This window comes from Sparassis crispa, assembly GCF_003851025.1.
Source record: "Sparassis crispa DNA, contig_000011F, whole genome shotgun sequence".
Lineage (NCBI taxonomy): Eukaryota > Fungi > Basidiomycota > Agaricomycetes > Polyporales > Sparassidaceae > Sparassis > Sparassis crispa.
This window is the reverse complement of record NW_020939757.1, coordinates 336180-351197: the sequence shown is the minus strand read 5'-3', so window position 1 is coordinate 351197 and position 15018 is coordinate 336180. Positions and strand designations below refer to the sequence as shown.

Here is a 15018-nt window from a genome sequence, read left to right as displayed (position 1 = left end):
CATTGGTACGCATGAAGATTAGACGTACATTGGAGCCAAGGTGATCGGACACAGTTGCAATGGCATTGAATCCATCATCCTCAGGGAGGGGGCCTATGAAGTTGATTATGACCGAATTACAGCAAGGAGACTGGCATGAACATGACGCAGGTGGTGGACCTCTTTGAGAGAGTCTTCAATCTGGGCCACGCGAAACTGATGCTCCTTGTCAGCGATACTGGACCTGCAGCCAGATGCTCACTCTGGCTGTGCTAGCTCCGACGGCAGATACAACTTCAGGTGCTCTGTGGGGGTCACTTGATTCCCCTCTGCTGCAGTCTCATCGACAGTGTTAGTATCGCAGAATATGGAGATGACAGGCATGTATGTAGCTTGAAATCCCATCCATGTCTTGATATGCTGCATGAGGGTGTTCCTTTTCTCCTGCAAGGTGGCCTTCTTTAATGGATTGTGGAGCACTTTCTCACCTTTGACATGCAGCACGTGCCTGTTGGCAAACAATAAGCTAACATCCCTGCTGATAGGCAGCCAAAAAAAAATTACTTACTGTCTGTCTTTGAGTTCGAGATCAAGGTGAATGAATTTGCTCACTGTCAGCTGCTCATGGGGAGGTGGTGCACCCTGCAGTGCCTCTAGTGCTTCTTCCTCTGCAAGCTCCAAGCAAATTGTCGCCATGGTTGTAGCTGTCCAACAAGGTGAGTTATATAATATCTTTCAGCAGTCGCAAACTTACATGTGGTCAGCTCCACATATGGATTGGGCTGTATTTTGTCCACATTCCAGTCTGCGATCATTTCCTGCCACTTGATGATGGTGGCAGGTGCAAACATTGAGGAGAATCTTTCTGCAATCTTGTGGTGCTTCTTCGACATGAGAAGGGCCTCAGCAAGATGCTTCAACAGATGAAAATCTGCAGTTTATGACATTAGCAGGAGAGTATGGAGATGAGCAGCTGGTACTCACCAAGATCAACAGGCTTCTGCCAGTTCCACAAGCTCCAGTAGTCATCCAGTGTTGAATGTTGTACACCTGGACCCATCTCACATGTGCTTATGCTGACATGACCGATATGCGCCCACTCCTGCTCTACTGTCTCACCATGTGTCCGACCTACTCCAGGCAAGAAGTTGAAGGACCATGTCATTCAACACTTTGCTCTGTGGCCTTCAGTATGGGCTTTAGGAATCATGGCATGTGTATCGACATCATCCAGGATCTGCATATCATTGGGCATATCATTGAGCCACTTGTAGAAATTCTTATACCAGTTGCACACAATGTCATGAGAAAAATTGAGGTCGGGCACAGCTTTCTGCTCTTGTGTCTTGCAGCTGGCTTTGAGCACTGACAATATGGTGTAGTCGACATTGCAGTACCTGTAAATATGGCAGCATGAGAAACTTAACAATATCTGGGGACAAGTGAACATACCTCTCCCCCTTCTGTAGATCACCAATACTGTTAGGAAGGACAAAACAATGGCATGCACACTTCACACCTAGGATGCCGGTCATGCTGAGGCTGCTGTTTGTCCCTTTACTGTAGGCCTGCTTGACAGCATTGAGTTCCAACTTGCACATCGTGATCTGGTATGCAATTTATTAGCTACACCATGCTAGAGAGCATGATAGCCCCACTCACCTTGCGCTGATCCTTACACATTTTCAGATAATCCTGATATGCATTCTTCATGACAAAATACGCCCAGCCAGAGCCTAGCTCAGGATCCTTGAAACTACACTCCTTGAGCTTGAGGCAGAAGCACACATCAATGGTGATAATCTTACAATTCGCCCATCTGCGATGGTGAAACAGATTAGTTGTTTCTGGGATGACATGATCAGGCAAAGACATACCTGGTCTCTTCGGACTCAGTTTCTCAGCCATCTTCAAGATTAATACTGGGGTGAGGACATGCAGGGCACTCTACTGTGCACTTGCTGACCTTTGTGGCTTCAATACCAGTGAGATCGTGCCCTCTTCCAGCCTTCTTGAGCATCTTCAGATGCTGCCACTGATAAATCACCATTGAGGCCTTGTTCCAGTGATACTAACAATCGACCATTAGCTAGTTCGCAAGGAGCTCTCAGTAAGTTTACTCACCACTTGTTTCTGTAGTGCCACATTGTCTGTCTTCCATAGGATTGCTTTGTAATAATCATACAAATTGATCTTGCCCTGCAGTGTAAGGAGGTGAAACGTGTTGAGATAATCAAAGGTAAAGGCAGTGCATGGGTGTTCAGGCATAGCTGGATACCATCTCATGCACAAGAGCTGTACCCAGTTATTATACCCGCCAGGAGAGTTTCCACACTGGCAGAAGTCAATGTTTACTTGGTGGATGCCATTGATGTCTATGACAGTGAAATGCACAGGCCCACATTGCTTTATGTAGCATTTGCCATTCATGTGTTCTAGCTGAACTTATAGTTCCAGAGCACTGAGGGTCATCTTCTCAAAGAATTCACCATTCCAGTGCTATAATAACGAGAAACCAGTGATCAACACACAGAGTGTGTGAGACATCAGATGTACCTGTATCTGATGGAGGGGCAACTGAGCATGCTGCTCTAGAAGGCACTCGCTGCAGCACATGCATCCCCTGAAGCAATCCGAGCAACACATGTCAACCATGCAGTGGTGGATTACACAGTTCCCAAGCTCCCCCATGTCTCCTAAACCCTCATGTCAAATCAGCTCCTCAAGATACATCTCATGATAAGCCAGCCAGTGCTGAAGGCCCGCCTGCAATCTAATAATTAGTGCAAAAGTGGACTAGTGATGTGGAGACTTACCAATAATGACTTCTTCTTGTTCCTCACTTTTTATCCCACATCTCCCCGGTCTTCTAGCTGAATGACATTGATGAGATCATCCTCCCACTCTGGGTCACCATCATTGATCTGAATTGGAGCAATTTGCATTGTGGTAGAGATTGTAGTTGAGAATGGTAGCTAGCTGAGGTGCAGAGTCCCCTGTATTGAGACTATTGGCAAGGGTGAGGACTTCAACTCGATGACATTTTGAACGCCTGCCACCAGCTGAAGTCCACAGGCGTTTGCCCATTGCCAGCAGTTGTGCAGCCAGAAAAATTTAGGTTGGTGCAGAAGGAAATGGTAGGCTAGAGGTTGTGAAAAGGAAGACATAGTGAGGCTGATGGTGGATAAAGAGGTGTGACAGAGGCAGTGGGAAGTCAGTGAGAAGTCAAGGCAAGATGCAATGTGACTTGTACTTGTGTCAACTCGCGCTTGTCTGCAGTGTATGCGAGTTGATGGTCTTGCCTCACACCTCCTTTCCACTTCTCGCAAGTATTGTATGGTCAAAAAAATATTTTTGAGAACCTATAGATTCACTGCTAGAACAAAATGCACAGGTACATGCGGTATCTCCTGGATTTGAGACTCAACAACATATAACCTGCAATGAAATATACTTGAACTACACTACTGAGAACACATCATGCACCACAGAGAGTCTGAGATGAAATATATTTGACCTACACTACTGTGAATGCATCAAACAGCACATTTAGTTCACACCGAAATATATCGGATGTACACTACTGCGAGGCCTTCAAACTAATGATGGAACATCATCCCATGAAGAAAAGCACAAAAAATCCATTCCACTCTTTGCCATGACAGCAATATGTTCTACAACAACAATATTCTATGTGAGCAATATGATGAGCAAACCCCACGCAACAGCCCATTCAGTCATGTTTGTGAACTGGACTCCCATTTACCCTGACATTGTCATGAACTGGACAGCCAGCGGACGTCGGCCCATCGGTCTGTGTAAGGAGTTGTAAGCGATCGGCTCATGGAGAGAAAGGAAATGCTAGAGCGATCGGCCCACCGCCATAGGAGTATTTCTGAGCGATCGGCCCACCGCCATGGTGCTACTATTATATAGGCATGGGCCCACCCCCACGGTGATAGTTCTGAGCGATGGGCCCATCACCACTGGGGCTATTATACAGCCATCGGCCGACCACCATAGGTAGTGTTCTGAGCGATCAGCCCACTGCCATAGGTAGTGTTCTGAGCGATGGGTGTTATTCTGAGCAGTGGGCCCACCGCCATAGGGGTACTTCTGAGCAGTGGGCCCATCACCATAATGCTATTATTTAGTGATGGGCTGACCACCATAGGGGTATCTCTGAGCAGTGGGCTCACCGACATGGTGTTATTAGTCAGTGATTGATTCACCATTATAATGCTGGCAGTGCCTGGACTCAGCAAGACACCTAATCGCTAACCTGACACTACATCTCTAGTGGAGTTTTTACAACATGGAGTCCTGCCTGAAACTTATTGTAGCTGTCGTATAGAGTGCAGTGCCACCATTTTATGAGTTCCTGATATATGGCGAACCATGGCTTTACATTCTAGTGATGGCGAGACTCAAGCTGCCAAAAAGTCGCCAACCTGGCTGTCCTTCTCTGGCGAAGTGTGTTAAACTTGGAGGACTATTTGAAACTTGTAGCAGAGGATTTATAATGTGCAGTACTGCTATTTTAGACTTCCTGCATATATGAAGAGCCATGGCTTTACATTCTTGTGATGGCGAGAGTCAACCAGTAAAAAACTCAGCAATCTGGCTCTCCTTTGGCGAAGTTTGTCAAACTTGGAGGTCTGTCTGAAACTTGGAGAAGAGAATTTATAAATGCCATTTTATGAGTTCCTGATATATGGCGAGTCATGGTTTCCCATTCTGGTGATGGTGAGACTCAACTAGTAAAAAAGTCGCCAGCTTGGCTCTCCTTCTTTGGCGAAGTTTGTTAAACTTATAGGACTGTCTGAAACTTGTAGAAGAGGATTTATAAAGTGCAGTGCCACCATTTTAGACTTCCTGGGTATATGGCGAGCCATGGCTTTACATTCTGGTGATGGTGAGGCTCAAGCTGCCAAAAAGTCGCCAACCTGGCTGTCCTTCTTTGGCGAAGTTTGTTAAACTTGGAGGACTGTCTGAAACTTGTAGAAGAGGACTTATAAAGTACAGTGCTGCCATTCTATAAGTTCCTAGCATATGGCGAGCCATGGCTTTACATCCTGGTGATGGTGTGACTTAACTAGTAAAAAACTCGCCAACCTGGCTCTCCTTCTTTGGTGAAGTTTGTTAAACTTGAAGAACTGTCTGAAACTTGTGGAAGAGGACTTATAAAGTTAAATTCCATCATTTTATGAGTTCCTAGTATATGGAGAGCCATGGCTGTACATCCTGGTAATGGCGAGACTCAATTTGCCAAAAAGTCGCCAACCTGGCTGTCCTTCTTTGGCGAAGTTTATTAAACTTAGAGAACTGTCTGAAATTTGTAGAAGAGGACTTATAAAGTTAAATTCCATCATTTTATGAGTTCCTAGTATATGGTGAGCCATGGCTTTACATCCTGGTGATGGCGAGACTTAATTTGCCAAAAAGTCGCCAACCTGGCTGTCCTTCTCTGGCGAAGTTTATTAAACTTGGAGAACTGTCTGAAATTTGTAGAAGAGGACTTATAAAGTGCAGTGCTGCCATTCTATGAGTTCCTAGTATATGGCGAGCCATGGCTTTACATTCTGGTGATGGTGTGACTCAACTAGTAAAAAACTCGCCAACCTAGCTCTCCTTCTTTGGTGAAGTTTGTTAAACTTGAAGGACTGTCTGATACTTGTAGTAGGGGATTTATAAAGTGAAGTGCCACCATTCTATGAGTTCCTGGTATATGGCGAGCCATGGCCTCACATTCTGGTGAAGGTGAGACTCAACCAGTAAAAAACTCAGCAATCTGACTCTCCTTCTGTAGTAAAGTTTGTCAAACTTGGAGGACTGTCTGGGATTGATAGTAGCTGCAGCATTAAGTGAAGCACCATCATTGTTTGAGTTTCTTGTAGATGGGAACCATGGCTTAATATCCTGATAATGGCTAGACTCAACCGATAAACATATCGCTAACCTGGCTCTTCTTCTCTGATGAAGTTAGGCAAACTTGAAGCACTGTCTGGAATTTATAGTAGACATTTCATAATGTGAAGTGCCATCACTTTCTGAGTTCCTGATTAATGGTGAGCTATAGCTTCATATCCTGATAATAGCTAGACTTAACCAGGAAAAGAATGACCAATCTGGCACTTGTTCTCTGATAAAGGTTGTCTAACTTAAAGCACTGTTTAAAAATTGAAATGTTATATCAAGTGGTGCCAGCATTTCGTGAGTTCCTTATAGATGGTGAGCCACAGGGAAAATGTAACTGGCAATCTGATACTTCTTTTTCCACATACACTGATGAATTTCATATGATATAAAGTACTAACTATAAGTTGTAGCAGTAGCTATATACTGTGATGTCCTTTTATATGGACTTCTGGCTGATGTCAGGCTGTGTTTGTACATTTTGGCAAAGTGTGGATGCACTGAGTTTCAATGCTGACAATCTGCTATTTATTATAAAGTGAAGTATCTAAGCCTTTCAAAACTTAGAGCAGCAGTTGCATTACTGTTCAATGCCAGTGCTGTATGACTTCGTAGTTGGTTTTGAGCCACATCTAATCATCCTAAATACACTCACAAGTTAGCATGCTAACCGGCTGTGATAATCTTATATATGTATAATATGGAAGAGTGACTAAATCTTACAACAGCAGTTGTATGCTCTCAATTAGAAGCCTTGCATTACTTCTTGAAGTTTAGCAAGATACACACAGCCATTCTAATGATCTGTGAACACTTTGAGAAGTTCAGCATACAACTTACCATTTCTCTGCATGATACTATGTGTAATAAAGTACAACACTTTATATGCAAAATATGATGTTGTGGTTAGTTTTGATTGTAATCACTTAGTGTTATGTGAAGAATTCAATATTGTCTACCTTTAATGAACTTCACGTGACTTGCTGAACTGGTCAAGAAATCACACTTTCCTTTTTAGTCTCTGAGTGCATACACATCTACATGAACATAATGGCTCCTATATGTGTTTTCTTCTATATATTTGAGATTCTTCTTCAATACATTTTTCTATCTACATTAAAGGATGGTGATTACATAGACCTTATATCAGAGCTAGATAGATTCTTGACACACTTATAAGAAGTCTATAGAGCTCAGAGTGAAATATTGCTAACTCTTCGGAAGTGAACTTTGCTGTTTTTTGAGAAGTAAAGCTTGCCAATCACTTAACATTACAGTTGACTACATGTTGTCTTGAAAAAGATACATCTGTCATTTTCTAACAAATGTCTGGCATTCACTTATATGAAAAGCAAAACACACTTCATAAACTTAAGTATAGCCCTCTCCAAAGAATTACACTTAATTGTTATTGAGAATTAATAGCTGTTAAGTCACAATATGATATTGCTACTCCAAGTTGCAGTTCATACTCCACAGTATATAACTTTGGCCATAAGTTTCAGATAATACTCCATTGTATACAGACTTTATTACAGAAGCAGCTAGTCGTTTAGCATTTTTATGTGTGAAACCATGGCTGACCATCAATCAGGAACTCATAACATGGTGGCCCTTCACTTTATATAACAGCTGTTATCAATTCCAGACAGTGCTTCAAGTTGAATTAACTTTACCAGAGAAGGACCGCCAGGTTAGTGGAAAATCACCAGATTAAGTCTAGCCATCCTCAGGATGTGAAGCCATGGCTCAACGTCTATCAGAAACTCATGAAATGGTGGTGCTTTACTTTATATACCAACTACTATGAATTCCAGATAGTGCTCCAAGTTTTGTGAACTTTGTCAGAGAAGGAGAGCCAAATTGCTGAGTTTTTTACTGGTTGAGTCTCACCTTCACCAGAATGTGAGGCCATGGCTCGCCATATACCAGGAACTCATAGAATGGTGGCACTTCACTTTATAAATCCCCTACTACAAGTATCAGACAGTCCTCCAAGTTTAACAAACTTCACCAAAGAAGGAGAGCTAGGTTGGCGAGGTTTTTACTAGTTGAGTCGCACCATTACAAGGATGTAAACCCATGGCTCGCCATAGACTACGAACTCATAAAATGATGGAATTTAACTTTATAAATTCTCTGCTACAAGTTTCAGACAGTCCTCCAAGTTTAACAAATGGCACCAGAGAAGGAGAGCCAGGTTGGCGACTTTCTTACTAGTTGAGTCACACCATCACCAGAATGTAAAGCCATGGCTCGCCATGTACTAGGAACTCATAGAATGGCAGCACTGCACTTTATAAATCCTCTTCTACAAATTTCAGACAGTTCTCCAAGTTTAATAAACTTCGCCAGAGAAGGACAGCCAGGTTGGCGACTTTTTGGCAAATTGAGTCTCGCCATCACCAGGATGTAAAGCCATGGCTCGCCATATACCCAGGAAGTCTAAAATGGTGGCACTGCACTTTATAAATCCTCTGCTACAAGTTTCAGACAGTCCTCCAAGTTTAACAAACTTCGCCTGAGAAGGAGAGCCAGGTTGGCGAGTTTTTTACTAGTTGAGTCACACCATTACCAGGATGTAAAGCCATGGCTCGCCATATACTAGAAACTCATAAAATGATGGAATTTAACTTTATAAATTCTCTGCTACAAGTTTCAGACAGTCCTCCAAGTTTAACAAACTTCGCCAGAGAAGGAGAGCCAGGTTGGCGAGTTTTTTACTAGTTGAGTCTTGCCATCACCAGAATGCAAAGCCATGGCTCGCCATATACCCAGAAAGTCTAAAATGGTGGCACTGCACTTTATAAATCCTCTTCTACAAGTTTCAGACAGTCCTATAAGTTTAACAAACTTCGCCAAAGAAGGACAGCCAGGTTGGCGACTTTTTGGCAGCTTGAGTCTCACCATCACCAGAATGTAAAGCCATGGCTCGCCATATACCCAGGAAGTCTAAAATGGTGGCACTGCACTTTATAAATCCTGTTCTACAAGTTTCAGACAGTCCTATAAGTTTAACAAACTTCGCCAAAGAAGGACAGCCAGGTTGGCGACTTTTTGGCAGCTTGAGTCTCACCATCACCAGAATGTAAAGCCATGGCTCGCCATATACCCAGGAAGTCTAAAATGGTGGCACTGCACTTTATAAATCCTCTTCTACAAGTTTCAGACAGTCCTATAAGTTTAACAAACTTCGCCAAAGAAGAAGAGCCAAGCTGGCGACTTTTTTACTAGTTGAGTCTCACCATCACCAGAATGGGAAACCATGACTCGCCATATATCAGGAACTCATAAAAGGGCATTTATAAATTCTCTTCTCCAAGTTTCAGACAGACCTCCAAGTTTGACAAACTTCGCCAAAGGAGAGCCAGATTGCTGAGTTTTTTACTGGTTGACTCTCGCCATCACAAGAATGTAAAGCCATGGCTCTCCATATATGCAGGAAGTCTAAAATAGCAGTACTGCACTTTATAAATTCTCTTCTACAAGTTTCAGACAGTCCTCCAAGTTTAACAAACTTTGCCAAAGAAGGAGAGCTAGGTTGGCGACCTTTTGGAAAATTGGGTCTCGCCATCACCAGAATGTAAAGCCATGGTTCACCATATATCAGAAACTCATAAAATGGTGGCACTGCACTCTATATGACAGCTACAATAAGTTTCAGGCAGGACTCCATGTTGTAAAAACTCCACCAGAGATGTAGTGTCAGGTTAGCGATTAGGTGTCTTGCTGAGTCCAGGCACTGCCAGTATTATGATGGTCAACCAATCACTGACTAATAACACCATGTCAGTGAGCCCAGTGGCAGTAGGCCCATCTTTCATCTGATACTCTTGGAGATGGGCCCACTGCTCAGCTATTGTACTCTGGCTATAGGCCTATTGGTGGCGATAACATGCTCTGGTGATGGCCAACCCTCTGACCTTTGGTGGTGAGCCCATTCTTCATCTTACACTCATGGTGATGGGCCCACTGCTCATTGATCATACTTTGGCAGTGGGCCCATTGCTTAGAGAAACATGCTGTGATGATGGCCAACACTCTGACCTTTGGCAGTGGGCCCATTCTTCATCTTACACTCATGGCGATGGGCCCACTGCTCCTTGATTATACTCTAGCAGTGGGCCCATTGATGGCGACAACATGCTTTGGTGATGGCCAACCCTCTGACCTTTGACTACTCTGATGGTGGGCCCATTGCTGGAAGAAACATGCCCTGGCGATGGCCAACTCTCTGGCCTTTGGCAGTGGGCTGATTGCTGGCGAAAACATGTTCTAGTGATGACCTATGCCATGGGTGCTTGCACTAAGGCCCTGACTGAGGGTACTTTGGCGATGGGCCCATTTCTGGCAGTAACATGCTCTGGTGATGGCCAACCCTCTGACCTTTGGCAGTGGGCCCATCCTTCATCTTACACTCTTGGTGGTGGGCCCACTGCTCAGAAGTACCCCTATGATGGTGGGCCCACTGCTCAGAACATCACCTATGGCAGTGGGCCCACTGCTCAGAAGTACCCCTATGGCGGTGGGCCCACTGCTCAGAATAACATCTATGACAGTGGGCCCACTGCTCAAAAGTACCCCTATGATGGTGGGCCCACTGCTCAGAACATCACCTATGGCGGTGGGCCCACTGCTCAGAAGTGCCTCTATGGTGGTGGGCCCATCACTAAATAATAGCATTATGGCGATGGGCCCACTGCTCAGAAGTACTCCTATGGCGGTGGGCCCATTGCTCAGAACTACCCCCATGGCGGTGGGCCCATCACTTCAGCCTTCCCTTCATCGCCATGGGCCCATCGCTGACAGCTCTCTACACAAACCGATGGGCCGACGTCCGCTGGCAGTCCAGTTCATGACAATGTCAGGGTAAATGGGAGTTCAGTTCAGGTAACATGACTGAAAGGTGTGCACGCAATGCCAGACATACCGCAGTCAGCAAGACAAGCCTAGGGCACAGTAAGCAGCTGCATGCAGTCGAGGGCCTCCATTATGCAGTACTTGCACCAAGTGTCCTGGTACAGAGGACCCTTCTCAAAAGTGGAGCTGGTGACCCTGATGACAAGGGGCTGGACAACGGTCCTGTTGCAGGGATGGTCAGTGGGTAAACACAACAGTGCATTGCAGAAAGACTTACCAGCCTTTGAACACCCCAATCTCCAGACCCCATGTGACAGTGTACCACTGATGCCCCGTAATGAGGGAAGTGGTTTGCAGAGAAGGACCAATGTTGCTCACGGTACTGGCCAACACCACAGTGCCAGTTGCAGTGGGAGTGATGGTGGTAGGCAGAGTGATCGCCAGAGTGACACTGCCCATTGGAGGTACAGCGATGAGAGGGGCAGTGTTCACTTGCAACAGCAGCATGGGTACTATACTGACAGCCATAGCTAAAGCCACTTGGTCAGGCATGCGAACAGGGACATCGGCCCACATGACCTCTACTCGCTCTCCATCGGTACAACCCATATCAGCCCATGAGCACTCCAAGTTCTCAGCAGACATGCACCCCAATATGCATTTGACTGGGTACCTGCCATCGCGATGCACTGCCATATCCCGCTCATCGTGATGGCTGAACAGATTATCCTCCTGCTTAGGCTAACACTTAGGCTCCACCTCAGCTACATATGTATATACTACAATCAGTATGTCTTTTGTTGGTGCATGGCATATGTACCTTTGCTGACTAATCACCCTCACACCGACGCAACGATGCCCTGCCTATTGGGAGGTGAGGGCTCCTCAACATCCAGCTATCCCACATCCGCAATGTGCATGCAAAGGCCAGCTGTCAGTGGTGGTGACTCAAGCAGACAGCAATGATGGGTGACTTACCTCAAGCTTGACCATTGCACCCTGCTATGACTTGTAAAGAACTGTAGGAAAGGTAATAAAAAAATAAGTAAGTGAAAGGAAAAGTAAGTAAGAACTTACTTTGCAAGTGGTAGCTGAGAGACAAGGAGGGCAAAGAGCGATGAGGACAGAGAGAAATGGGGAGATGATTTATATATCTGATCCACATCGATTAGCTGAGGGATCAGGTGGTCACGTGCCAATGCTGATCTCTTTCGATGCCGATCCATCATTCCCGATGATTCCTGTACTCTCTGACCATTCAATTGTGAGTGTCCATTTAGAGTTTGTGTGAAGCCGCCCACCTGCAACATCAATGGGCCGTAAGCCCTGGGCTTCTGATGATCAGCTTAAGCTTCTCAACATCCACATACCTTCTTTTCTCTTACACCAACAAGCCTTGACACTCAGCCTCTTCTGGGACCAGATCTTGCTCGAATGGGGCAAGCAATGGCCTCCAAGTGCCCCCGCTGGTAACAGCCCTGAGGAGAAAAAGTGCGTCACCTCTGAACAGAAGGTTCTTATAATGGTAAGCGACCACCACGAAGCTTCAATTAGGCACTTACCATCCCAATCAGCACAGCCCATTCAGTCATGTTTGTGAACTGGACTCCCATTTACCCTGACATTGTCATGAACTGGACAGCCAGCGGATGTCGGCCCATCGGTCTGTGTAAGGAGTTGTAAGCGATCGGCTCATGGTGAGAAAGGGAATGCTGGAGCAATCGGCCCACCGCCATAGGAGTATTTCTGAGTGATCGGCCCACCGCCATGGTGCTACTATTATATAGGCATGGGCCCACTGCCACGGTGATAGTTCTGAGCGATCGGCCCACTGCCATAGGTGTATTTTTGAGCGATTGGCTGATTGCCACTAGGGCTATTATACAGCCATCAGCCCACCGCCATAGGTAGTGTTCTGAGCGATGGGCTCACTGCCATAGGTATATTTCTGAGCGATGGGCCCACTGCCACTGAGGCTATTATACAGCCATCGGCCGACCGCCATAGGTAGTGTTTTGAGCGATGGGCCCACCATCATAGGTATATTTCTGAGCGATGGGCCCACCGCCATAGGTAGTGTTCTGAGTGATGGGCCCACTGCCATAGGTAATGTTCTGAGCGATGGGCCCACCGCCATAGGTATATTTCTGAGTGATCAGCCCACTGCCACCGTGGTAGTACTGAGCGATCAGCCGACTGCCAGGGGGTAAGTTCTGAGCCATTGGCCGACCACCTTGGGGCTACTATACAGCCATCGGCCCACCACCATAGGTAGTGTTCTGAACGATGGGTGTTATTCTGAGCAGTGGGCCCATCACCATAATGCTATTATTTACTGATAGGCTCACTGCCATAGGGGTACCTCTGAGCAGTGGGCTCACCGACATGGTGTTATTAGTCAGTGATTGATTTACCATTATAATGGTGGCAGTGCCTGGACTCAGCAAGACACCTAATTGCTAACCTGACACTACATCTCTGGTGGAGTTTTTACAATATGGAGTCCTGCCTGAAACTTATCGTAGCTATCGTATAGAGTGCAGTGCCACCATTTTATGAGTTTCTGATATATGGTGAACTATGGCTCTACATTCTAGTGATGGCGAGACTCAAGCTGCCAAGAAGTCACCAACCTGGCTCTCCTTCTCTGGCGAAGTTTGTTAAACTTGGAGGACTGTCTGAAACTTGTAGAAGAGGATTTATAAAGGGCAGTGCTGCTATTTTAGACTTCCTACATATATGGAGAGCCATGGCTTTGCATTCTGGTGATGGCGAGACTCAACTAGTAAAAAACTTGCCAATCTGGCTCTCAGTTTGTTTAACTTGGAGGACTGTCTGAAACTTGTAGCAGAGGATTTAGGAAGTTAAATTCCATTATTTTAGGAGTTTGTAGTATATGGCGAGCCATGGCTTTACATTCTGGTGATGGTGTGACTCAACTAGTAAAAAACTCGCCAACCTGGCTCTCTTTCTTTGGTGAAGTTTGTTAAACTTGGAGGACTGTCTGAAACTTGTGAAAGAGAACTTATAAAGTTAAATTCCATCACTTTATGAGTTCCTGGTATATGGCGAGCCATGGCTTTACATCCTGGTGATGGCGAGACTCAATTTGCCAAAAAGTCGCCAACCTGGCTGTCCTTCTCTGGCGAAGTTTATTAAACTTGGAGAACTGTCTGAAACTTGTGAAAGAGAACTTATAAAGTGCAGTGCCACCATTTTAGACTTCCTGGGTATATGGTGAGCCATGGCTTTACATTCTGGTGATGGCGAGACTCAAGCTGCCAAGAAGTCGCCAACCTGGCTCTCCTTCTCTGGCGAAGTTTGTTAAACTTGGAGGACTGTCTGAAACTTGTAGAAGAGGATTTATAAAGTGCAGTGCTGCCATTCTATGAGTTCCTAGTATATGGCATGCAAAATATGATGTTGTGGTTAGTTTTGATTGTAATCACTTAGTGTTATGTGAAGAATTCAATATTGTCTACCTTTAATGAACTTCACGTGACTTGCTGAACTGGTCAAGAAATCACACTTTCCTTTTTAGTCTCTGAGTGCATACACATCTACATGAACATAATGGCTCCTATATGTGTTTTCTTCTATATATTTGAGATTCTTCTTCAATACATTTTTCTATCTACATTAAAGGATGGTGATTACATAGACCTTATATCAGAGCTAGATAGATTCTTGACACACTTATAAGAAGTCTATAGAGCTCAGAGTGAAATATTGCTAACTCTTCGGAAGTGAACTTTGCTGTTTTTTGAGAAGTAAAGCTTGCCAATCACTTAACATTACAGTTGACTACATGTTGTCTTGAAAAAGATACATCTGTCATTTTCTAACAAATGTCTGGCATTCACTTATATGAAAAGCAAAACACACTTCATAAACTTAAGTATAGCCCTCTCCAAAGAATTACACTTAATTGTTATTGAGAATTAATAGCTGTTAAGTCACAATATGATATTGCTACTCCAAGTTGCAGTTCATACTCCACAGTATATAACTTTGGCCATAAGTTTCAGATAATACTCCATTGTATACAGACTTTATTACAGAAGCAGCTAGTCGTTTAGCATTTTTATGTGTGAAACCATGGCTGACCATCAATCAGGAACTCATAACATGGTGGCCCTTCACTTTATATAACAGCTGTTATCAATTCCAGACAGTGCTTCAAGTTGAATTAACTTTACCAGAGAAGGACCGCCAGGTTAGTGGAAAATCACCAGATTAAGTCTAGCCATCATCAGGATGTGA

At 44.7% G+C, this 15018-nt stretch overlaps 4 protein-coding genes across 4 annotated transcripts; 1 reads left to right on the top strand and 3 right to left on the bottom strand.

Moving 5' to 3' along the window:
- Nucleotides 1–237: 237 nt before the first annotated feature.
- SCP_1101130 (hypothetical protein) lies at nucleotides 238–1039 on the bottom strand (the record flags this gene model as incomplete). Its single annotated transcript, XM_027762549.1, has 4 exons — nucleotides 238–487; nucleotides 548–683; nucleotides 734–910; nucleotides 964–1039. 4 exons carry the CDS (start codon nucleotides 1037–1039, stop codon nucleotides 238–240), a joined length of 639 nt encoding a protein of 212 aa, XP_027618350.1.
- Nucleotides 1040–1144: 105 nt separating this feature from the next.
- On the bottom strand, nucleotides 1145–2247 carry SCP_1101120 (hypothetical protein; the record flags this gene model as incomplete). The annotated part of the gene is made up of 8 exons (XM_027762548.1): nucleotides 1145–1376; nucleotides 1432–1442; nucleotides 1497–1586; nucleotides 1642–1728; nucleotides 1788–1798; nucleotides 1857–1887; nucleotides 1946–2050; nucleotides 2104–2247. The coding sequence occupies 8 exons, from the start codon at nucleotides 2245–2247 to the stop codon at nucleotides 1145–1147; spliced, it is 711 nt and encodes a 236-aa protein (XP_027618349.1).
- A 7941-nt stretch (nucleotides 2248–10188) lies between these two features.
- On the top strand, nucleotides 10189–10572 carry SCP_1101110 (hypothetical protein; the record flags this gene model as incomplete). Its single annotated transcript, XM_027762547.1, has 1 exon — nucleotides 10189–10572. The coding sequence occupies one exon, from the start codon at nucleotides 10189–10191 to the stop codon at nucleotides 10570–10572; it is 384 nt and encodes a 127-aa protein (XP_027618348.1).
- Nucleotides 10573–10844: 272 nt separating this feature from the next.
- Nucleotides 10845–11283, bottom strand: SCP_1101100 (hypothetical protein; the record flags this gene model as incomplete). Its single annotated transcript, XM_027762546.1, has 2 exons — nucleotides 10845–10977; nucleotides 11033–11283. 2 exons carry the CDS (start codon nucleotides 11281–11283, stop codon nucleotides 10845–10847), a joined length of 384 nt encoding a protein of 127 aa, XP_027618347.1.
- Nucleotides 11284–15018: the final 3735 nt, after the last annotated feature.